The sequence below is a fragment of the Mytilus trossulus genome, chromosome 1, assembly GCF_036588685.1.
Source record: "Mytilus trossulus isolate FHL-02 chromosome 1, PNRI_Mtr1.1.1.hap1, whole genome shotgun sequence".
Lineage (NCBI taxonomy): Eukaryota > Metazoa > Mollusca > Bivalvia > Mytilida > Mytilidae > Mytilus > Mytilus trossulus.
In genome coordinates this window covers 105,460,281-105,487,311 of record NC_086373.1, presented here as the reverse complement: position 1 = coordinate 105,487,311, position 27,031 = coordinate 105,460,281, and the positions used below count along the sequence as shown (strand labels likewise).

General features: G+C 31.7%; 1 protein-coding gene across 4 annotated transcripts in view; it reads left to right on the top strand.

Moving 5' to 3' along the window:
- LOC134695637 (otoferlin-like) overlaps positions 1-27,031 on the top strand; it is a 133,112-nt gene that overhangs the window by 26,191 nt on the left and 79,890 nt on the right. For 3 of the 4 annotated variants that reach the window (XM_063556981.1, XM_063556955.1, XM_063556972.1), the window contains exons 4-11: positions 2,285-2,384; positions 12,504-12,772; positions 16,088-16,197; positions 16,630-16,753; positions 17,155-17,212; positions 18,069-18,200; positions 18,979-19,041; positions 25,460-25,544. In XM_063556981.1, the coding sequence (XP_063413051.1) occupies positions 2,285-2,384; positions 12,504-12,772; positions 16,088-16,197; positions 16,630-16,753; positions 17,155-17,212; positions 18,069-18,200; positions 18,979-19,041; positions 25,460-25,544 (941 nt within the window). Of the gene's footprint in view, positions 1-2,284; positions 2,385-12,503; positions 12,773-16,087; positions 16,198-16,629; positions 16,754-17,154; positions 17,213-18,068; positions 18,201-18,978; positions 19,042-25,459; positions 25,545-26,413; positions 26,499-27,031 lie in introns of all 4 variants that reach the window. The other variant, XM_063556962.1, reaches the window with a different exon arrangement.

Below are 27,031 nucleotides of genomic sequence, written 5' to 3'. Positions count from 1 at the left end.
TTAGTTTTTCTGCAAGGAAACATTGCATTCACTCTGTGGTTAAAGTTTTTAAATTTTCAATAACTTTCTTAAACTGTTCTGGGTTTGTACCAAACTTGGACAGTAGCTTATTTATGATCATAAGATAGTATCCAGAAGTAAATTTTGTAAAAAATAAAATTCTGTTTTTCCGTATTTTACTTATAAATGGACTTAGTTTTTTTCTGCGGGGAAACATTACATTCACTCTGTGGTTAAAGTTTTTAGAATTTTAATAACTTTCTAAAACTATCCTGGGTTTGTACCAAACTTAGACAGTAGCTTATTTATGATCATAAGATAGTATCAAGAAGTACATTTTGTAAAAAGATAACTCAATTTTTTCTGTATTTTACTTTTAAATGGACTTATATTTTCTTCCAGTTATCATTACATACAATCTGCAGTTAAAGTTTTCAAAACATTTATTAGATTCAGATTAACTATCCTAGATTTTTACCAAACTTGGACAGAAGCGTCTTACAATCATAAGATAGTATCAAGAGGAATACTTTTATTGATTTTTTTCCTCATTTTTGTTGAGCCTGCGATTAACAGCAAAAGTAGGCGAGACATTGGGTTCCGTGAAACCCTTACAAATATTTATACATAGGTGTGAATAAGGTTACTTTAATAATTGACAGAGGTGCTATACTTGTAAGACATTGTCTTATGTATACCATTTGATTATTACACATTTTTATGACAAGATCCTGCTATATATATCCCTGTTTCTATTAGATAGATACATTAAACACTAGCAATTACATTATTTCGCCAATATGGTGATGACAGTCAGTGGTCATTCCACTATTAATGGTCATCATATATTGAACTATTGACTTCTATTCTGTACCATTTTACCAGTAAATGTCTATGATTTCATCCAAGAATGTTCTTGTCAGTTGTTGTAACTGTCTCTTATCTTTTAATGTACATTTAGAATTGTGTTATTTTTTTGTTTAGATTCAGGTGGAATTGTCTATTGTTAATTACTTATCTTACATTGTTTATTTGCTCTCTCATTTAAGTTTCCCTACTGTTTCCTTTTATAGATATTTTCCTAGTTACTTCACAAATTAGCAATGGTAAGGATTTGTTGGTTTGGTCAAATGTTTTTTTGGTACAATCACTTATGTTACATGCTATTCTAAAATTCACCTATGATAAGTTAAGAAATTATTAAGAAAATATTCCTTTAACTCCCTCTAGCAGAGTTGACCTGAGATGAATTTAGCTATTCCGTTATATGCCCTATTTGGTCATAAAGCTCCTAAATGCTTCTATGTATTTACATGTCCCTGACTTTTAAATGTTCAGATTTGAGCTTTTCTGAGGAAGATGAATTCAAAAAAGCATTTGGGATGCACAAATTTATTAGATATTTTCATTTATTTCATATGTTTCAACCCAGGAGGGAAAACATCCTTGAAACTATATATCAAACTCAATTTGACTCTCATCAAATGACAGAAATCTTGTCCAAGTTGTTTAACATGAAAGACATTTTAATTCCAACACATAGTTAATTCAATGTCATCAAGCCTTGACGTTGTGTTTGTGTCATGTTCAATGGAAGCTTTGAATATACCATGTTCCCCATGGGACATAGTTCATTCACTTATTCTTGTGTCAGTTTCAGGGAAATTAACCTCTTTCTATTTTTCGCTGACAAAGTTTTACATAACCTTATTCTGTACTGCATGCATGTAAATGAGAAAAAATCCAATTTTGATATTTTTCTGGTGGATGAATTGAGCAATAAATAATCTAGTTATTGGTTCTTATTTCCTTTGCATCCATTGATTGGACAATATTATTACATTGTCATCAACAGTAATTGTCAACTGTTTATCACACCTGATGTACTTTTACTGCTCATTTAGTTATTTTTGTGTCCTTTTAATTTTGTTATGATATTTTTCCTGATACTGAGATGCATTGTAGATGATTATGAATTGCAATCATTAATTAGATTTCTAAAACTGAATGACTTGTCTGCTTTTTTCACAGAACCAGCTGAAGGACACTAATCCTAATACACTATATACAATGAAACGATAAACAATATTTAGTTGATTTCATCCATTAATGGGTGTTATTTATACTTCCACTTGGATTTGAGTTTCTAGCTTAGAGTTTCTTGCTGAAATTGTTATTTTCTATGAAAGATACAAAAAAGAAAAAAGAAATGAAGCCTAGTTATTATGATATGATATATATTTATAAATGTTTGATGTCATCTCATGTCCTTCTCTTTTTCTAGACTAATAGGTACCTTTAGAATGATACTACAAGAGTTGATTGAAGTGGGAACTGTCAAGATCTCTGACAATCTACTGGATGGAAACAATGTTGTTATGAAGGTAAACTTTCCCATTCTGTTTTGGTTCTTCCAAACCAAATTAAAGTACTTTAGACATACTGCACAATTATTCTTGATGAAATGTTATACTGCACAAGCTTGCATGTACAATCAATATTCTATGATAGCATTGTTGGTGTTGTGCAGGGAATGTTAGGATGCTTTACAATAAGTTATTGTATAGTATTGTATCAATTTAAAGATATCTCTTCCAACTTGTCATTGTTATAATGTGAAAAGGAAGTCCAGAGTCTATGGGAGGAGATTTACTACTGTTTGCATTCAGTTATTCATTCATCTTTGATCGAGTCAGATCTAAGCATTCTTGAGTCATTTTTTTATAAACATTTTAATAAAAAGGGAGGTGACCAGAAAGATAAGGTCACTTAACACTATATTTTTAACATGCAAAGTTTTGTATAATGGTCTCAGCAACTACAAGTCATTTTGTTCCATTCCAATATATGTCACTGCATACACAGGCAATTTTCATTACTATAATTAACACTTGACTAGCTTTTGATCAAGATATGCTTTATCTTCAAATCTAAGCAACTTAAGTAAATTGTCAGAAATATTTTACCAATAAGCATTCTCTTAGATGAAGGTCCATACAAAAATGAAGCCACCTTTATCTATACTTCTAACATGAATGAATTTCTTTAATAGGTCCAATATGATATGATTTAATATTTATGTTTCTTTATTTTTGGTAAGACACCTATTAATGTGAATTCTTGTTTCAAATTACAGTAAGGAATATCAAGAGTACAGTACTTACCAATAATGTTCATAGACAATGCAATTCTATAATTCTTAGCTTGGTTACATTAGATAGTCGATTGTGCCAATTTAAGACTAAAATACATATCTTCGGCTTCTAAGTTTTAATCATTCTGAGCTCATAATTACAATCTTTATTTCTTTAAACTTTATTCAGATAAATTTTGTTGCATGCGAATATCAATAGCTTACACTGCGTCATGGTGTTTCTAAACCTTAGTTATGTCAGAAAGATGCACGTTCAATCGCATAATATTGACATACTTGAGTGCCATTTATTTTAATTAAAACCTGCTAGCAGAAAATTAATATTCTTTTTCAAATTAAAAGAATGCTACTTCATGTTGTTTTCGACACTGATGAGAATTTTAGAATAATCAATGAAAAATAATTTTAAGGTTGAATAAGTAATTGTTACTTTAAGGATTGCAGAAAACGTAAGATTTGATTGTATAAGAAATGTACCGCTGTTGACATCCTAGGAAACATGTAATTAGGTGTACAGTTCCATGTGAAACTTTCACATCATGGCAATCTGTATTTGAATTTGATCAACCGTAATTAGACGTAATTGGTATCTATTGTATATAGCTTTAACCAACTCTCTGCAATGTCAGAATCAAGTTGATTTGAAAATCTCTTTAATTCAATAACTGTTTAAATGAATTTCAAATGATGCTGTGATAAATGTGTAGAAGTTTTTCATTAAGTTTTCTTTAAACACAATTTTGTTTCCAGAGGTGGAAGTCTCAGCGTCTTTAGCGTCTTTGAATTTTGTAACAGCATTTTGTCTTAAGAAATTTTCAACTTATTGTCTTGCAAGATGTTCATTAATATGGAACATGCTATAATTTTATGAAATAGTACACTTCTGGAAACTGGTTTAAAAGATATTTATGATATGGCTGAACATTACCATAATCAGAAATCTCCTTAATTTAAAAGTCACTTTATAAGGCCTCCTTCAAATACTGTCTAAAAAAATGAATCCTAAAGACAAAGCTTCTTGAAACCCAACGCAACCAAGGGGTTAAGTGTTTTCTCTAGTTAGTTTGTCTGTAAGTTTGTCCGTTATCATGTGTTGTCACCTTCTTTATCATAATAATCAGATCTTCTTTAAATTTGAATGATTTTTTCACTCTTAAAAACAGTAAACAGTAAAAAAGTAAACAGAATAAAACTATGCCAGCAGATGAATATAAGTTCCAGTTTGTCATCAGAATTTCCCAAAAATATTTTTAGTTCAATTTGAACAGACACACTCAAAATTAAAGGTGTTGCAAAATTTTTTTTCAATTGAGATTGAAACCTTTGACACCTGATTATGTTAATTTGGTGTAATTTCATAATTTGTTGTATAATATACCTATTACTCAATTTATTTCAGCTGACTGGGCAGAGTTTAAGCCATTTGCTCACATAAACCAGTCCATCTATAGATAGGTGTTTTAGGATTAACTTATCAACGAAGTGTCCAGTCATTCCTTTGTAAATTCCTTTGATGAAACTGATAGGTGATAAGAAATCAAGAATAATTATAAGGGCAATCATCTTTATCACACACATCTTCAAATAGAATGTCCTTATGCAAACTAAAATATAAGCTCTGCCTGATCAGGTGAAATAACATTGGTAATACCCATATCTAATATTCATATGGTAACAGAATTTCAAAAGCATTAGAAAAATCTCCAAACGTTGTAAAATCTTACTATCCCTGGCAGATCTAAAGTTATTGATGAAACACATATTTTTATTTGTATATGTATATGCCTAAGATTGAGAGAAAAGGAAACAACATGAAACCTTATTGTCTGTTTGATGAACTCAGATGTTATATATCTTAATTAGTATTTTTCCTCACAGCTAAATTCCATATCAGGTTATAAACAAGCACGCTGATGTCCTCTCAAGTGTCAATCAGATTGTTTTTCTGGAATACTTCTAAAGAGTTGGGAATGACCAACAGGCAGAATTCAGTAAAGAAAGGATATATTTAACAGTTATACATATTTTTAAATTCTTCCTAGTTGAAGGTCACTTTCCAAGGACTCTTTCATATAAAAACATGGAGAGGATGTATGATGGCTAATGAGACAACAATATGTTTGTGAGCACAACAAAAAAATAAACTGTAAAAATAAGTTGGGAAGGACTTGTTTCATCAGATTAGCACAACAACTAAACAAAAAACAAAAAAATCAGGATTATTTGCAGCTTGGCTAATTTTTCTACAGATGACATGTATATATCTGTATCACCTCTATTTGTTCAGTTTGTTAAAATGTGTTGTTGATTTGCTGTGTCATTAAGGTGCTAATACCAAATCTCCCTCTATTCTCTATATACAGGCTTGTAATATCAAACCTCTAGAAATGATGTTACTGATAATTCCTTGTTTTAGATTATCAAATGAAGTTACTAGAAATTATATAAGAAAGTCTGTGACAGAATTTATGTTGTTTGTTATATTCCATTCTGTTGCATGTGTGTTGTGATTTAAAGATTAATTTTAATTGGTCTAGTCAATCAATGACATGGATATTTAGTTCCATCTCTTCTGTATATTTAAAAGAATAATTGCTGTAATAAAGTCAATATTGTATTGTTTCTATGAGACCTTAAGGTGACATAACCACATGAAAGACAAAAGATTTACATATTGTTGTTATGTTAGATGTAAAGAAACATGCAATAAAAGCATTAGAGATGAGTACTCCAACCTTAGGACACTATTATGTATAAAAACGTCACAATATCTATTTTCTCTAGAAATGTCAGAAATGACTGACTCCTGGGATACAGTGATAGATCCCAGTCTCTTATTATTGTCTACTTTCTTTCAAACCTTATTTAATTATTTATATATTTTACAGTTATGTCTCAGGAAAGATAGAAAATCAAGATTTCTATGAACAAAGATCAATTATATACACCATATTTGTCTGGTGTCCAAACTTTTGAAATTCTTATTTTTTCTGGAAAATGTTTTCCTTGTTGTCTCATGAAATGATGGTTTTTGTTCCTTCAGTTGAATCAGTGTACCCTACTGCACTATGTATATATGCAGTGATATTCATCAGACTGACATTTTCTTGATCCTACCAGGAACTCCTATCTTGCTCCTTTAGAATTGTTATTATGGATCCATCATATTACTTACCTCTTTTCAAAGTTGATTATTATAAAAGTAAATTTTTAAGTCAAAATTACCAAGTGCAAAATAACAAACCATATGATTTATTTAAATTTTACCAGAGTTCTTCCTTTGCTGTTTTTATTTCCCCAACAATAAGTTTTTAGATAGCTTCTATAATAGCATGAATAGAATTGATTGTGTTCAAGAAACACTGGGTTTACACAATAATAGTATACAAATGTTTCTGAGAGGATTTCAGAATTCCTAAGAATTCTATAGGCATAGTTAGCAACAGTTTGACTTAAGAGGTTAGACTGAATATATGCCATACATGCCTGAAGATATATTCAATTAGCTTACAACAGTCTTGTTTTCATGAAATGCTTCCTCAGCATGACACAGTTAAAAAGAAATTATATAACGATAGACAAAAACTTTTTTCTAATTTTACAGTCCTGTTTAAAGAATGAACAGGATATAAATATACCTTAAACATTTTATTGTTGAGGCTGGTATGGGTGATAGCTATCCTATATTTCTTTGTCAATTGTATTGTCAACATTAAGGTTCAGTCTATGCTTTAAGCTTGATTATACATCAATAACTTTGTCAAACCTTCATGAAATTGTATTTAATCTGGACAATACCTGTTTCATGATCAGTAGACAGTACAGTACACAGTCAAAGAGACAACAACCTGACCAAAGAGCAGAAAACACCCCCTATGCCACCAATGGGTTTTCAACACAGCAAGAAAATAAAGCAACCGGCGACAGGTTTCAGCTGGCCCCTAAACCTAAAAATATGTCTTCATCATATGGAAATCAAGCACAATCAAACATAGATATTACATAACCTGTATCTTGCCAACAACTTGCTAAATAGAATAAATGTGTATATTTCCAATGCAATGACCCTGTGAGTGAATCAAATTTTTATTAAAAAAATACCATCTTTAATGACTTGACAGCAGTATTGTAACTATGTCTATTTTTAATAGGTCTAGTAGATTTTGAGGTTTATGACAATTTTTGTGTGCTTTTTATAGTTTATTACCATAAAAGACAATGAAAGATGGGATATGAAATACCTGAATGGTAGAATCTGCACATTGATTTATATTTACATATGATGTCCTTAAATGTACTGTTAATTGGTATATTACACCTCTATTAAGACTTTATGACTAAAACTTACTTTGTTTTATTAAAATTTTCTAATTGTATCCATAAAAAAAATTACTTTATGCCATTACTGGCAAAACACAACAAGAAACTTTTCAATTCAAGATGCCCGATAACTTTTTACCCGTAAAAACTAAACTTTAAAAAGTTAACACATTTATCATATTTTTGAGTGGGAGTTACAAGATTAAATATCAGCATAATCAAATGTATTTGCCTTATTCACATATCAATCTGCAGAATTTTTTTGTAGCATATAGAAACACATATTTAAGATTTGATTGAACATGTATTTTTCTGTTAAGAAATTATGGAAATTTTAGAAATTGAATTTTCTCATCCTCATTAGATTTGAAAATTAACGAAACAATGCCATTAAGGTATTGCTACTTTGATTGGTATGTCAAGTTGTATGTGAATTATTTAACAGTACAAGACCTCATTAATATGAAACACACATTTCTTAAGTTACAATTAGATTTTCTCAGAATGACTGCTGTGACATTTTTCAACAGTTGTTGAGTGTTTTTATGTGGGCGATAGACTGCCAGAAAAGCTGACAAGGAAGAAAAATACGCAAATTGTTTTCAGAAACTGAGTTAACTTGTATTAAAACAATGGAATGTATTCACCGAAAACTTTCAAGTTTTACCATATTGGTTATTACGCCTTTATGAACGATGTAACTTTTGGATATACGTCATTTTAATTTTGGATATAACACGTCAATTAGTTTATATAGCGTTTCTAAATGTTTGATGAAGTATCATTAATAATGTAGAATGTTTGTCACATTAGTAGTATCTTCATTGGTCTCCTGCTAACAAAGTAGTGTTCTAGGTGTGAAGAACTAATATTGTCAATCAATTAGTCGATTAAGTTGGTGATGCAAGAACCTTATAAACCATCCCTTATATAAAACATTTACAAAGTTACTGTTATATATCTTTGATTATCCTAACCTAGTTTTATACATGCAGCTGGCTTTTTTTTACACTGGCAAATTTAGCCAAATACATTTTTTTATTTTGACCCCTCATCCTGACAAAACCTATGATAAGGTGATATCACCCATATATAAGAAGACATTTTCATGCAGACAAATATGTTTCCTTCAAACAATGCATAGATTTCTTGCACATTTCACACATGACCTTTATGTTTACAATGAGATTGGACACAGAAAAAAGTGACTGAAATCTCTGAACTTTTGTACTTAGTTGCATGTTTTGTGATAATTACCCTCTAAACCACACATACTAATTATTTGTTTTTATGATATGAGCAAAAGTCAGCTGTTAATAGTTGATTTTACATCCAGCATTAATGGACCAAACCATTCATGTTGGCAAATTTCCTAATGTTTAATCTATATACTTCTTTTTTACACTTTTACTCTTATAACTGTTAAATTATTTAAAAGTGTTTTGTTTCAAAATGGGATTAAATCAATCAATAAAAAATGTTTAGTTACTTCTGGGGTATTTATCAAAACACTGCACTAAAATAACAGTACATGTTAAAACTATATAAAGCACAAATTGATATACCCTACACCAAGATAGCTCAGACAAAAATGACTGGAACCATTGCATTCTAAGCAATCCAGGGGGAAACTTCTTGAATGATACTGCGCTTTAAGTGTAAACCAAGATAAAGTTGTCAAGAATAAATCACACCACACAGTTTACACAGTTTCTTGCTGGTACCTGAGATATATATAAAACAATATGTGCTTGTACCAAGTAAAAGTAAACACTAGAATTAATTCATTTATATTAACAAATTTTACAAATATTTTTCGTGTGTTAACACCAATCATATGCAAAGTGTTGATTTTCACTAGAAACCTTTCACATAAACTTAATATAAACCTACACTAGGAACTCCAGTTCTCATTAACTTTAGTTTGAAGTTATACTAAAAGCCATTCACATATAACATATTATCATAAAACACTAATTTCCCACTTAACAGTATGAGAGTAATTTCCCACTTAACAGTATCGGAGTAATTTCACACTTGACTGTAAGGGAGTAAGTTCACACTTGACTGTAAAGGAGTTATTTCACATTTGACTGTAAGGAAGTAATTTCACACTTGACTGTAAGGGAGTAATTTCACACTTGACAGTATGGAAAAAATTTCACACTTGACAGTATGGTAGTAATTTCACACTTGACAGTATGGTAGTAATTTCACACTTGGCTGTAAGGGAGTAATTTCACACTTGACTGTAAGGGAGTAATTTCACACTTGACTGTAAGGAAGAAATTTCACACTTGACAGTATGGAAACAATTTCACACTTGACTGTAAGGAAGTAATTTCACACTTGACTGTAAAGGAGTAATTTCACACTTGACTGTAAGGGAGTAATTTTACACTTAACAGTATGGGAGTAATTTCACACTTGACTATAAGGGAGTAATTTCCCACTAACAATATGGGAGTAATTTCACACTTGACTGGAAGGGAGTAATTTCACACTTGACTGTGAAGGAGTTATTTCACACTTGACTGTAAGGGAGTAATTTCACACATGACAGTATGGAAAAAATTTCACACTTGACAGTATAGTTTAATTTCACACTTGACAGTATGGTAGTAATTTCACACTTGGCTGTAAGGGAGTAATTTCACACTTGACTGTAAGGGAGTAATTTCACACTTGACTGTAAGGAAGAAATTTCACACTTGACAGTATGGAAACAATTTCACACTTGACTGTAAGGAAGTAATTTCACACTTGACTGTAAAGGAGTAATTTCACACTTGACTGTAAGGGAGTAATTTTACACTTAACAGTATGGGAGTAATTTCACACTTGACTATAAGGGAGTAATTTCCCACTAACAATATGGGAGTAATTTCACACTTTACTGTAAGGAAGTAATTTCACACGTAACAGTATGGGAGTAATTTCCCACTTTACAGTATGGCAGTAATTTCACACTTGACTGTAAGGGAGTAATTTCACACTTGACTGTAAGGGAGTAATTTCACACTTGGCTGTATGGGAGTAATTTCACACTTGACTGTAAGGGAGTAATTTTACACTTGACTGTAAGGGAGTAATTTCACACTTAACAGTTTGGGAGTAATTTCACACTTGGCTGTAAGGGAGTAATTTCACACTTGACTGGAAGGGAGTAATTTCACACTTGACTGGAAGGGAGTAATTTCACACTTGACTGGAAGGGAGTAGTTTCACTCTTGACTGGAAGGGAGTAGTTTCACACTTGACTGGAAGGGAGTAATTTCACACTTGACTGGAAGGGAGTAATTTTACACTTGACTGGAAGGGAGTAGTTTCACACTTGACTGGAAGGGAGTAATTTCACACTTGACTGGAAGGGAGTAATTTCACACTTGATTGGAAGGGAGTAGTTTCACACTTGACTGGAAAGGGGTAGTTTCACACTTGACAGTATAGGAGTAATTTCCCAATTGACAGTAAAGGAATGCTTTCTTACTTGACAGTTTTGAAGTAATTTCACATTGACAGCATGGGAGTAGATTTTTAGCTGATAGTTAGGGAGTGATTTCTCACTTGACAGTAAGGGTGTGATTCTCACTGGGCAATATGGGAATGATTTCTCACTTGATAGTAAAGCAGGAATTCCTGTTTGACAGTATAGGAGTGGGGCTGTCAAGTAATTGTACTTTAGTTTAGAATCTAGTGATTTCCAAATTTGTCCAGTAATGAGTATAAAAGATTTTTTACAAAGCTGTATTAAAGAAATCTTTGAACACTGACTACACTCACAAAGTATAGAAAATGACTTTTTATGTAATTTGGAAACATATTAAGCTTAGTAGAATTTTAGAGTTACTCATTTATCATTTGAAAAATTGTGTCTATATGATTGATTTATTAAAAAAATTACTTCCTGGAAAAAGTGATACAAAAAAAAACTTCATGTCAAGGTTTTATTTTCAGAACTAAACTTACTTGATTTACAGTATATTTCCGTCAGTTATAATGTTATTGAAAGTGACACGTTTCCATGAAAACTCCACATTTCAAAATAATTGGTTTTTAGCTCTAATTCAACTCTGCAGAATGTCAATCTGTATTTTATTGGTAGGAATAAACTTTCTGTGATACTTCATATAGTTTAAACTCACCCTTGGGACTTGACATTTTATTTGTGTGTAAACAGACTCAAGTTGTGTTTTATGTCTTGCATGAAAGGTTAAATTATATATTCAAATTCATTATGGTTGAATGTTTGAGTAAAATGTATGTGTGTCCTTTGTTCTTTAAATCAATGCTATAAAAAGGCAGATAATAGCACAATTATGACCTACTTGTTGCAGTTTTCTATTCTCTTTGAATTTTGTCAGTTTTGGTTAAATCGAAGATACAAGTTTAACTGAATTTAGGTGTTGTTTTTATATTTATATAATATTTTGGATACAGATATTGAGAGAAGAAGGAAAGTAGACAAAGGAACATTGTACCTATTCAAGATCTTTTACTTCTATAACTACAAACTATTAAGTCTGATAAAAAAAATCAGACTAGAATTAAGACAATTATCTCGGATGATCGTATAATTTGGTTGAAATCTTTTTTGTCAGTAAATGTCATCATTACTTTTAATTCCCAAGATTGACAACTATTTGTATTCCCTAATAATACATAAAAAAAACACATTTTTTTCTAACTTTGACATTTACTAAGATTATCTTGTAATTTGATTTACTTATTCCAAGTAACAATGACAATACTCTGAACTTTATTTTAGAACGCAAGACTGAACATTACTTTATAAGCAGGAACTGACTTATCAAGGAATTGAAAAATGATATTTCATTGGGAAAATATTGTTTATAAAGCGTGCTCAGTGATATGATATTTCGTAATTCCATGTACAGTACATTCAAAGGTTTGTTCAATGTTTTTCTTGAAAAGTAATACGTATGTTTTATTTCATGTTGTGTTACATATAGACAAGACAGTATTTAACTTATGCAGCTGACTTTATTTGTGATATTTTACCTTTCAGACAACAGTGACCTTTGAACTTACATATAATGCACCAGATGGGTCAGTTGGTATGTGGCAAAGAGGTGGCTTTGAGAAACTTAAAACGGATGAATTACGGCAGCCATTATCTGAAGATGAACTGAACATTTTAAATATCAAACGAAGTCGTAGTGGAGATCGTCAGAGTGATGGCAGTGACACTATTTCTATTGCATCAACTAAGTCATCCATTAGAGGGTCAAAGTTGAGTCTGGCTTCATCGAAGGGTGGAGGCAGATCTCCAAGACAGTAAGATTTTATAATGTTATCCTCCAGCATAATTTTTAGGAAAAAACAAATTAAGTGTAAAGATGGGCATACATTTGTCTGTATGATAAGGAAACTCAATCTCAATGAGACAGCAACCGACCAACAAAAGTTAATCTATTACAAATATAAACAGTTTATCTTCATGTTCAGATCAACAATGACAACTGAGATATCATTCTACATCTTTCCACTTTGAGTAGGTGTCCACACTGATAAGTAAGCTGACTGCATATGATTTTGGATTTGCTAATAATTTTATATTTCATAAACATGAATGGTTCTCATTATTAGTTTCATTGGTTCCTTATGTTTTTTCATTAAACTTTATCATCAGATAACAAAAGAATGACTGCACGATTCTGTAATATAAAAGTATTTTTTATTGTACCATTGGGTACCAGTTACAAATACATTTGATGGATAATCAAAGCCAGGTATTTCTGTACTCTAGAAATGCTGATATCACTGTTTGTATGGTGCAAATAGCCTGATCAACAATCAACTGATAATGTCTGGAAAAAAAGCAGGAACATTTAAATTTACAAATTAATTTGCAGTACATGTAATATCATGTCTCCTAGACTACATTATAATTACACACATAATCAGACTCCAATCTTGCACATGATGCTTCATCTCTATGTCTGGACTTAATTTCTGTTGCACTTTTATTACATAAGTTTGTTAGCAGGTCATTTCAACTTCATACCGAATTACTTTATGAACAAATTTTGCGATAGAGTTTCATTATTTTGTACATAAATTAGGCTGTTAGTTTTCTAGTTTGAATTGTTTTACATTTGTCGATTCAGGAACTTTTATGGCTGATTCTGCTTTATGGGCTTTGTTCATTGTTGAAGGCTGTACAGTGACCTATATTTGTTGATTTCAGTGTCATTTGGTCTCTTGAAAATAGATGTCTCATTGTCAATCATACCACATCTCCTTTTTTATATTTAGATACTTTGGAACCTTTTCATGTCTTTCTCACAAATTAAGTTTCAAGTATGATCATTATTATTGTAATAATGTCATTCTTAGCAATACATGCCATTGTGTTTGAAGCTATCCATCAAAAAATATATAAATATCATTCAGGAGAGAAAATTGAGCTTTGATAACTTGTGTATGACATAACACAGACTTCAATGATCTTTAGAAAGACATTCATTCTGATGCTGAGTATTATTAACCGAATTTTGAATCTTTTTTCTTTTATAACATTTGAAAACTATTGATTTTTTGTTTTGAATTATATAACATGACATTATTGATGTGTCTTTAGAGGAGTTTTGTCACTCTGAAGTTGTTACCACAATTGCTATGGTAATTTGACTATCTGACATTTTATAAGTATTTTTCCATGTATTTTAGAAGAGGGATATTTATGTTTGTTATTTTCTCTACCAAACCACCAATTTGTGGATATAATGCAGTATGATAAATTATCAAATTTCAGTTTCTAAAGGAAACATTTTGTAACTACTTTCTTGTGATTTTATCTCTTCTGGAGAAAGATGATTGGGTCATTAATGTGATAGAAAGGATATGGTAAAATTGAGAACGGAAATGGGGAATGTGTCAAAGAGACACCAACCTGACAAAACAGCAGAAAAACTCCCCACAGCCACCAATGGGTTTCAAACACAGCAAGAAAATCAATCACCCAGAGAAGGGCTTCAACTGGCCCTTAAACACAAACATAAAATCAATGCTTTATTGCTGTTCTTCATCTCAAAGTTGCAGTAAGTCCATTATTAAGTACAACATATAATATAATCAGTACATCTGTTTTTTTTAATCTAATATCCAAAGGGTTATTGATTAGGTTGATAAAAACTAAAAATGTTTTTTAGGGGAGGTTATTTTCAAAACTTTTTATTGGTTTCTGTTTGTTTAAAGAAATTGGCAAAATGTCATTCCTTTTAATTGTTGGTTACATACTATTGTCCTATTACAGCCTCCTAGGTATAGGATAAGATATTTTTCTTTTAAACATCTCCTGATAGATATTTGTGTTTAAGATTCATTTTAGCCTGTTCTTGGTACCTGTAAGCATAGTGAATGTTATTTCATGCTACTTTTTTTCTTAAAACAATGTCCAAAAACGATTTTAGCAGTAGAATAAGGAAGTATGGAATGTAAAGATAAGGATATATGGTCTGATGCCAATGAGACCACTATCAATCAGAGACTACAGATCCATTGGGCACTGTACAGCCTTCAACAATGATCAGAACCCACACCGTATAGTTAACTCAAAAGAGAAAACCTAAGGCCTGCTTCATGCTAAAACAAAAATCCAATAAGGCAGACACTGACCGACCTAATTTGGGACTGGTACAAACAGAATGTATTAAAAAGATTTAATATATGTTGTAATTTTTTAGTATAGACTTTCCCATGTGACATATCAAATCTACCATAGGAAACTATTTCTGTTTTAATTAGATTTTTTTTAAATTAGTTCCTTTGGGTAATATTTCATGGTTTAATTAGAGAATTCTTGATCATTTAAGTTAAAATAACCATGGTTTTGAAACCATTCATCTTCATTTACTGGCTGTAATGTGTACAAAGTGTTATAGTCAATCTGTCTTTATAGATCAATTTGTTTTACTACTTGGCAATGTTTAGTATGCTATGTCTAAAACATAAAGGTTGAATTTGTCTAGTTTCTCTAAAGGATCTTCCTTAAAACAAATGTTTTGTTCTATTTTATTACATTGTTTGTCAAAAAATTACTTGATTTTTTTCCATTATTGAAATTCATATTCTTCTTTACTTAGTGATATGGAAGAGTTAAATTTTTTAAGTATGAATAAATTGAGATTTTGTCTAATCTACAATGAGACATCAACCCAACAATACATTGTGACATATTACAATGAAGTAGGACTTCAAATAACTGATCAAACACTGGTCAGTGGTACATAATGTTTTGACCTTAATTTCCAGCAACAATGATCAGGATAACTTTTTAGAATGAAGTCTGTTCCCACTAACAATACATGATAAGTGTATAAATTTTGTATGTAGATTTTTTGCCAGAAGTATGACTGTCTGACATATGTCATATGACCTTTACCTCAAAATTAAGCTATAGTGGTAAGGGTAAGTTCTTAATTGTGAGATGGTGGAAAAACAGGCAACAACTTACACATTTTGCTATTTCAATCTTATTTGTAGACTTTTCATACAACTTAACTCTTCCTTATCAGTAGACTAGTCATTAGATGACACTGATTATCAATCTAGATTTTTTTTTCATTTTTGAATCTTGTTCTTTTGCAGTTCGAAGGTGTTTAAGTCAGCTGTACAGATGATGATGACTGTGAACAGACGACCGTCAGGAGTGTTAGATGATAAAATATCTTTACTGGAACCCGAACCTGAACTAGAGGGTATTTATCATTCTGAATTGGAAGGTTTATCCTTCAATTAAATTTTCTGACAGTTCTTCAGGTATTGTGACAAAGACTGTACACACACATCACCGGTTAATAAAATAACATGAACAACTGGTTAATCTGAGGTATTATGATTTTAAAACCTTTCAATTTTTTTAATAGATCATCATAAAACTGAAAATGGACTTACCAATAAGAATGAGTTGACATATGACTGAAAATGCATGTTAGGTTCACTATCTAAGATAATTTATGTAGGAATAGCTTTGTCATAAAGTTTTTGAGTTTCACTTTAAGTTCTTTCTTAAATTGTCCAAAAGGTGAATATTGAAATAATTGAGCCACTTGTGGCTAGCATGAGAAATAAGAATATTGAGTTTCTTTCCCTTATATAATTTTTCAGTTTTGTGTTCGTTCATATTTCAGACACAAGTTTGGATGCTAAGGCAGCAGAGATGGCCTCATTACTGGGTCGAAGGTCAGACATGGATGATGACAATGCAAGTGATGGCCGTGCATCAACAATCACAACACCAATTACACAGAGAAGGTAACATTCATTTGAATATTTTAAGAGATATGGGGTTAATACCGCATAGTCAGCTATAAAAGGCCTCAAAATCACAAATGTAAAACAATTCAAACGAGAAATTTAATGGCCTAATTTATGTAAAAACAAATATTTAACACAGCAACAAACGATAGCCACTGAATTAAAGGCTCCTGACTTGGGACATACATACACAATGTGGAGGGTTTATACATGTAAGTGGGATTCCAAAACTCTTAACCTGGGACAGTGGTGAAACAGTATAACATAAGAACCTACTATAAAAATCAGTTGGAAAAGGCTCAACTCATCAAATGGATACAAATAGAAATCATCTAACAAAATAACACAGAGTGGACTTTGTTCAGAATATGATAAATGTTGGGTTTTTTTAATTGCAGAAACAGAGGGAAATCACCTAATATTGAACCTCCATCTTTAAAAGCTCAGGACTTTCAGGTATATATTTCCAAATGGTAAAAATAGTCTCATATTTGCTATTGTAGAATGCTTAAAAGTGGCTGCTCAATATTGTAAATACTTGCTCTCAGAATCCTTTATTACAAAAACATTTCCAGTTTTAAACCTAATTTATAAATCAAAAATTGCAAATTATAACAAGAACATCACAGGTTACATACCTTAGTCTCTATGAGTTATGAATAACATTTTCTTCTTTAAGATTTTTAGTGTATTTCCAGGCTAAGTAGAGGTAAATATATGCAAGTTGGTTATTAAATATGTTGGAGTCCTATTTATGAAATTGGATGGCTTTCTAGGTCTATGATACTGTTACCATTAGAAGTTAAGATAGCAGGATAAAACTCCTCCTCAGCAAGTGTAAAACAAAACAAAACTGAATGAGTTGATTTCCAATATACCCTTATTTTTAGCTCACCTGGCCCGTGGTTGTCATCGTCTGTTGTCATCGTTAACTTTTTACATTTTACACTTCTAGAAAAACACTGAATAGAATTGAACGGAACATAGCATGAATTTTGCCGTTTGAGTAGGGACTTTCAATTTTGAATTTCCTTGGCTTTCTGGGTATTGTGATTTTACTTTTTTCCAGTGGTAGTTGAAGTTTCCCTGACCTTCATCCAGGGCGACCTCTTTTAAAAGACCTGTTAATTTGTTTAAGTCCTGAACATGCATGAAATATTTGCCACAAAATGTTAAGCAACCAAAAAACAATCATTAATCAATATCATGCTTATATTTCCTTGTCTTAAATGTTAATCATCAATTCATTTTTTATAGTTGAAAAATTTGGTCTTATGGCTTGTTTCAATAAATTGCTAACACTGCATTTCAGATCTGTGTAACAGTTATAGAAGCTCGACAGTTAGCTGGTGTAAATATGGATCCAGTTGTTTGTGTTCAAGTAGGAAATGAGAAAAAATACACAAGTGTCAAAGAATCAACAAACTGTCCTTATTACAACGAGGTAAGAATAGATCATTGACCTTTCTTGCAAAGTCAAAAAAATTTCTTATAACTGATTTACACAGTTCAGATAAAGCACAGAATACAAGACATTTGTTAAATTTCTTTTCTTTTTAAGCCATGGCATTGTCAGTTTATTTTAGACCTATGAGTTTCATTTCCTTTTCCCCTCTTTTACAAAGAGTATAGATACCATTGCCAATTTTATATCCAGTCCTATAGACAGAAAAAAGATATTGAATGATAAACAGAAAAAAAACAGAATTGCCTGTAAAAATAGAATAGTTTAGTTTGTAACAAGACTTGCAGGTAAATAATGCTTGACAGCTTCCTGACAACCTGACGTTAACAAAACTTTAGGTCATCATACTGCTAACAATGATGCGCAAGCTCTGACACAATACAAGAGTCTAGTTTCCTAAAATATTGGGAATTGCAGTTGAATTGACAAAGATCTTCTTCAAGACTATAGAGTGCTACCTGGATTAACACTTAATCTTTGCTGAGTTCAAATGTACTTTAATAAAAAATACTTCAAAGATATTTGATAACGGAATAAACTATCTAAACAGAACAATAGAAAATAAGATATACATGTATCACCATGAAAACTATAATACATGTAATTGAATAAAGTGACAAAGCAAACTTACAAAGTTCATGTCATCTATAAAAAAAAGCACTTCGATATTTGTACACGAAATCAAATACAACATACCTATATTTGAGGTAATTATTTTTTTAATGTCTTTGACTGTTATGTACTTTTATTATTGCAGTATTTTGTATTTGACTTTCACATGGCTCCTGCAATGTTATTTGATAAAATCATCACACTGACAGTAAGTACTACAAGAATTAGCTATAAATAGTATGATTTACAGATTTAATCCTCTTATAACTGGAGATGTGGGTATATTTCACATGCTATAAGTTGTTACAGTGAAACCTGGGTAAACCGAACCCTGATAAAACCGAATTTCAGGTTAAACCGAACAATTTTCAAAGTCACACAAAATTTCCCTATTATTTAACGTTAATTTAACCTGAAAAAAACGAACCCTGTCAACACCGAATACCGAATGCTTTTGAAGACTCGTTAGTTAATTTGTATCTAAAAATTACCTGTCAAAATCGATCAATAGCAATTAAAACAATAAAATATTATTAATGATTTACATGATTTAATTAAACAAACACAGGATGGCAGAGTATCCCCGAGGATGTTTGAGGTTTAATAAACTTGTAAGTTGTTATTACAAACTAATTAGCATGTCTGTGTCCATGTATAAAATGATTTTTAGTAAGGAAACGTTAAACTGGTCAGCTACCCACATCGCCGATAATTACAAGAAAGGAACTTTCCCTCAGACTCAAATAATTACGGCCACAAAATCATAACTGCTATTCTGTAGCTAAACTGTTTAATTAAATAATAGTTTTAAAGCCTTTCACTAGATTAAGAAGTCGTGCAACACAACAAATTCAATGGATTTCGATTGCTGGATTCCCTTTACAGGCCCTATATATTTGATTTGAATGCACCCGAAGACTTCCTTTAGCTATTAAGCAACGATTAAGTCTGAGAATAAACTGGACCCCTGCCGTAGTTTCACTGTTATCGTGTGCCGAAGTATCAATCAGCGGGTGATAAGTTTAGTCCGAGAACTCGTTCGTACAATGACGTTCCCGATTCAACAACGGAATCGTCATTTGACAGTGACTGTGAATCTGAATTGGTCAGTGAATTAACGGATGAGAAAATAATTATGAAAAGCAAAATCACTCCACGTCGGATATCTCCCAACGACGAGCGTGATTGACAGAGTGGCGTTTGATTTATAAACAAAAATGTATCATAACGTTTATCTTCATCTTATTTTATTTTTACATTTACATCTAAATCAACACAAAAATAAACTGTTGTCCGTTTTATTACCTATTATCCCTTGTCAGTAAATGCCAGTACAATTATTTTGGTGTCGACTTCCGTTAACCTCTACAATCCGAACACCTGTGAAAACCGAACAAAACGCAAAGTCCCGCTGGTGTTCGGTTTGGACAGGTTTCACTGTATAAGAATAATTGAAAATGAACTGTATGGTACTCATCTTCAAGGTCGATGTGGATTACGGTTATACAAGAATTAAAATGGAAAATACTGTGGTTTTCATTTATCACTCTTGATCTAGCTTAGATTGTATTGATTTTATAATTACACCTCACCTTACCATCCTGGATTTTGATTGGTTGATAGCTGATATATTTTTCATAAATTCTTTTATCATATTTCACTACCCGAAAGGTTATTACACTATGATATTCATTTTCACCCTAGGAGCTCGACCCAATTTTTATGGATCAGTGAACAAGTTAAAGCTTTTGTGGTCAAGTCTATATCTCAGATACTATAAGCAATAGGTCTGCTATATTTGGTGTATGGAATGATTGTAAGGTGTACATGTCCAACTGGCAGTTGTCATCTGACATTGACCTCATTTCCATGGTTAAATTGTTAAAAGTTGTTTTAAGTTTGTGTTTTGGACTATTTTTCTTATACTGTATGCAATATATAGGTCAGCTATATTTGGTGTATGGAAAATATTTTATGATGTTCATTTCAGTCTGTCAGGTTTTATTTTACCTTGACCTCATTCCATGGTTCATTGTTCATTGTTCAATGTTAATTTTTTTATTTGTTTTGAATTGATTTTCGGTGTTTTAAAGCCACTTTTAAGTACCAGTTTTCATTGATGGAGGAAGCTGGAGCACCTGGAGAAAACCACTGCACATTGATAGGAAAACTGACAATTCTAGTCAACTAAGATTTGAGTCTAGTGAATCAGCACTAGCAGGGTTTGAACTCACCACCTAAGTGTTGACTGCCCAGTGATTACTAAAGTAACTACTTAGACCACTTGGCCACAGAAACCCCATTAAGTTTTGGTGCTGTCTGTTTATCTTAAAATATCAGCAAACGGTCGACTATGTTTGGTGTATAGGATTATTGTAATGTTTATATATCTGTCTGGCAGGAATCATCTGACCTTGACCTCATTTTCATAATTCATTGGTCAATGATAAGTTTTTTGTGGTTAATGACGTTAATTGGGTTTTTTTTTAGATTCTTTATTTGATACATCAATTAACATATGAGATCTATGGAACTATTATAAAGTGTACTTGCAGTGTTCATCTTACCTGGATCTCATATTCATGGTCCATTATTCAATATAAATTTTCAAGGTCTGGTCGGTTTTCTTTAAACTATTATCAATAGGTCAACCATAAACTGTATGGAATGATTGTAAGGTGTACATGTACTTATAATTTGGTTTATCAGACCTTGACCTTGAAACTAGCAATGTTTGAAGTATGATATATTATTGTATATAAGAGCTTAAGTAAAAGCTTAGATTATTTTAGTACATCTTTTAATATTTTTCGTGACACATTATTGTTGCAGTAATTTCTCATTATGTAAAGCTATATTTAATGTATAAGTTTCATCATTGATCAAAGATAAACAGCAAACATTGATCAATGATTATGAAACTATCCAAACAATGTTTTTATTAATTGGTATGGTGTAATTAAGTCAACAATGTGACTAGAACTGTATTGTCACACTTCAAACAATATGTTTTCCAGTAGGCGTAATTGAGATAATACAATTTGCAGAAAATATTTGAAAACTGAAATTATATAGGATTTTCCTAATGGATATAAATCAATTTGTAATTAAAACTAAGCTATTAATATTTCTATATTACATAATTTATGTCTTATATTTAATGGTAATATATTTTTAGCTCACCTGGCCCGAAGGGCCAAGTGAGCTTTTCTCATCACTTGGCGTCCGTCGTCCGTCGTCCGTCGTCGTCCGTCGTCGTCCGTCGTCCGTCGTCGTCGTCGTCCGTCGTCGTTAACTTTTACAAAAATCTTCTCCTCTGAAACTACTGGGCCAAATCAAACCAAACTTGGCCACAATCATCATTGGGGTATCTAGTTTAAAAAATGTGTGGCGTGACCCGGTCAACCAACCAAGATGGCCGCCACGGCTAAAAATAGAACATAGGGGTAAAATGCAGTTTTTGGCTTATAACTCAAAAACCAAAGCATTTAGAGCAAATCTGACATGGGGTAAAAATGTGTATCAGGTCAAGATCTATCTGCCCTGAAATTTTCAGATGAATCGGTCAATTGGTTGTTGGGTTGCTGCCCCTGAATTGGTAATTTTGAAGAAATTTTGCTGTTTTTGGTTATTATCTTGAATATTATTATAGTTAGAGATAAACTGTAAACAGCATTAATGTTCAGCAAAGTAAGATCTACAAATAAGTCAACATGACCAAAATGGTCAGTTGACCCGTTTAGGAGTTGTTGCCCTTTATAGTCAATTATTAACCATTTTTCGTTAATTAAAGTAATCTTTTACAAAAATCTTCTCCTCTGAAACTACTTGGCCAAATTAATCCAAACTTGCCCACAATCATCTTTGGGGTATCTAGTTTAAAAAATGTGTGGCGTGACCTGGTCAACCAACCAAGATGGCCGCCACGGCTAAAAATAGAACAAAGGGGTAAAATGCAGTTTTTGGCTTATAACTCAAAAACCAAAGCATTTTGAGGAAATCTGACATGGGATAAAAATGTTTATCAGGTCAAGATCTATCTGCCCTAAAATTTTCAGATGAATCGGTCAATCGGTTGTTAGGTTGCTGCCCCTGAATTGGTAATTTTGAGGAAATTTTGCTGTTTTTGGTTATTATCTTGAATATTATTATAGATAGAGATAAACTGTAAACAGCAATAATGTTCAGCAAAGTAAGATCTACAAATAAGTCAACATGACCAAAATGGTCAGTTGACCCGTTTCGGAGTTATTGCCCTTTATAGTCAATTTTTAACCATTTTTTGTAAATTAAAGTAATCTTTTACAAAAATCTTCTCCTCTGAAACTACTTGGCCAAATTAATCCAAACTTGCCCACAATCATCTTTGGGGCATCTAGTTTAAAAAATGTGTGGCGTGACCTGGTCAACCAACCAAGATGGCCGCCACCGCTAAAAATAGAACATAGGGGTAAAATGCAGTTTTTGGCTTATAACTCAAAAACCAAAGCATTTTGAGGAAATCTGACATGGGATAAAAATGTTTATCAGGTCAAGAACTATCTGCCCTGAAATTTTCAGATGAATCGGTCAATCGGTTGTTGGGTTGCTGCCCCTGAATTGGTAATTTTGAGGAAATTTTGCTGTTTTTGGTTATTATCTTGAATATTATTATAGATAGAGATAAATTGTAAACAGCAATAATGTTCAGCAAAGTCAGATCTACAAATAAGTCAGCATGACCAAAATGGTCAGTTGACCCCTTTAGGAGTTATTGCCCTTTATAGTCAATCTTTAACCATTTTTCATAAATCTAAGTAATCTTTTACAAAATCTCCACTGAAACTACTAGGCCACAATCATCTTTGGGGTATCTAGTTTGAAAAATGTGTCCGCTGACCTGGCATTTCAACCAAGATGGCCAGCCACGGCTAAAAATAGAACATAGGGGTAAAATGCAGTTTTTTGCTTATAACTATGAAACCAAAGCATCTAGAGCAAATCTGACAAGAAGTTAAATAGTTAATCAAGTCAATATCTATCTGCCCTGAATTTTTCAGATGAATTGGACAACTGGTTGTTGGGTTGCTGCCCTCCAATTGGTAATTTTTAAAGAAATTTTGCCGTTTTTGGTTATCTTGAATACTATTATAGATAGCGATAAACTGTAAACAGCAATAATGTTCAGCAAAGTAAGATCTACAAATAAGTCAACATGACCTAAATGGTGAATTGACCCCTTAAGGAGTTATTGCCCTTTATAGTCAATTTTTAACAATTTTCATTAATTTGGTAAATTTATGTAAATTTTTACCAAATATAGTTCTCTGTTACTAATGGGCAAAGTTCATGATAGATATAATTGTAAGAAGCAAAATCGTTCAGTAAAGTAAGAACTTCAAACACATCACCATCACCAAAATACAATTTTGTCATGAATCCATTTGTGTCCTTTGTTTAATATGCACATAGACCAAGGTGAGCGACACAGGCTCTTTAGAGCCTCTAGTTATTAAGTGATTAAAGCTAGAATCGTTATCATGCATTATGAAGGGTTTTGATCAAATTTCCATGTAATTTACAGTAAAAAGAGGTTTTTATGATTTATATTCCAAAGTATAGATTGTAACTTGGATAAGGGGAAATAACTCTGATCTATTGAGTGAATATGATTAGAGTTATTTCCCCTTATCCAAGGGTAGGATATAGATCATCAAAGCATGTGAAAGTACAATTCATTTGATTAGAACACAAAGAGGATACTTGTAATAAAAAACAGCACATGTAGACTGCCCTATGAGCTCTGACAGATATATTACCCCATATTCTTCCCTTGACACTTTCTTTATTCAGATTGAGCTGGTTTGTGAGTAGCCCCATGATCAACCTAACTTTCATGCTGTAGTGGTCAAGAATTTTTTCAGGCTAACCTGTTTCCAGGTGACTGAAAATGAAAGGCTGTGTGACAGCTTAAAGCGTATACATCTTTAAAATGTTGATTACACATACCAATTATTCGTCACATTTATTCAACAATATTGAATAGCTATATAATGAGTGGGCAATTGCTCTCATTATTTTGTTTGATATGTGTTGTCTTTCATACTCCTTATCATCCATTTCATTCAATATGCAAATGTTGCAAATCCTATATGTTTGGGCTAAAGCTTTTATGTTTGTATTGTCTTGTAGGTTTTTTTTCAAATGAAAGAGCTATGCACCATTTCTTTACATTCTTGGTCAGATTATACCATCAAATGGGAGCTTTACAGCAAAATGCTCTTAGTCTGGTTTACTCAGTGGTATCAGTGATTATATATGATCTATTGGTTCCTAAGATATAACAATCACTTATTTGTACAAAGTTGTAATCATTTAAGTATTATTTATATTATCCCAGTCCAAGATTATTTGAAAAAGTCTGAGTTGACATGGATGGATATTTTGATGTCCTGTCACTTTTAACATTTTTTAGTTATGTCCCTTTATAATGTTTTAAGCAAACAGGGTCAGCCTGTGTGTCCAATGGACATATTCTCCATTTATTTATGTTTTAAGTCTTGAAGCACAAAAAACTTACCCTTGGATGTGCATCCATTTAGATTTATACCATGTTGTGGAATGAAATGTATATATTTGTGTTTTAGGTATTACATTCTCGTAATATTTTGCGAAAGGGTACCAATATAGGATCATTCAAGATGGATCTTGGCAATATATACGGGACATCTGGTAGATTTCATTACAATTATTATCCTTGATTGATTGGTTGGATTTCTAATAACTTATATAAACCAATGTCATTTAGTGATGCATGTCTTTGACCTAACCTACCGAGTTGTTCATTAACCTAAAGTGTTGACAATTAATACATACCTTCCATTATTCCTCTTCTGAGTTGACTGTTTCTCTAATGTAGGAATAATATTTAAAATTTAATATTTATAAGGTTTACTAAGTATATCCTTAAATAGTTATAATAAATGACTTTATGAACTTTTAGAATAAATTTGGTAGACCAAAAAAATTAAAAAGCATGAACATGGCATTATTTTATATCATGTTATTGTGGTTTAAAGCATTTCTTTGTGTATTGCTTTTATCATATGCTTCCAGCTAGGGTTTCACAAACAAATCATTATGTTCAGAAACTCAGGCTCTCATATAAATATATATATTGCATACAAAAGAAATATATACTGTATATGGAGGAAAATTTGCTGGTGGTACATATATGCTTCTTGTCTTATACACTGCTTTGGTCTGTATCACATACGTTCTGGTTTTGGGAATATATTGTTTGAGTTATTTAGTTACTGCATGTAGTATAAAGTGTTGATTTCTTACAATATTTCAACACTTACAAAGTCATTTTCTACATTAAATGTTGGCTCATTATATAGACTTTAAAACTTAGGGGAGATAACAGCATTTTAGACTATTGAGGACTGAATCATTCAACATTAATGAATTTCAAATAAATTGAAATAAAATCTTGAAATCCTACATGTAGAAGGTGACATTATTTAGAATATAACATAAGTTTGATTTTCAGGTATACGGATGATAATGTATCATATAAACTGTATATCTTATATCAGGTATGTCAGTCCGGCAGACTTCTACGCAGTAATAAACCATTAGGAATGTATAAATTGGATGTAGCCACTGTCTATGCAAGTCAAGGTCTGTACTCTGCATATAGTCCATGTGACTCTAGTCCAAATATGTGTTGTCTGTTTTATTTATCTTTTAGTACTTTTCTTCAATATTGCTTATTGCTACAATTGAAACATCATTGTTTTCATTTTCGCTCTTTAGCGAACTTACTCAACTTATTCCAAACTTAATGTTTTAAGCCTTTTTCATTAATTTTATCTTTAAAAAATTACTTCTTAACAGTAATCCCTGCATGAGAAGTATAGATAGTTGCACTGATTTTCAATTTTGGGTAAAATTTTGCAGACATATAGAACTCTTTTGATTGAAGAAAGAGGGAAAAGATAAATGTAGCATTGTTATACTTGCAGGGAAATCACAATTTAAGGCACATTTTAGATGTATTCCATTCACTTCTAGATTTATACACATATTTTAAATAGATAATGTGTTCCATGCAGGTGCACAATACACTAGTGCACACTATTTCATTAGTTTTTAATAAGATATGTCTATGTAAGTGTAAACATACATTTTGTTCTTGCATCCACATTTGTAAA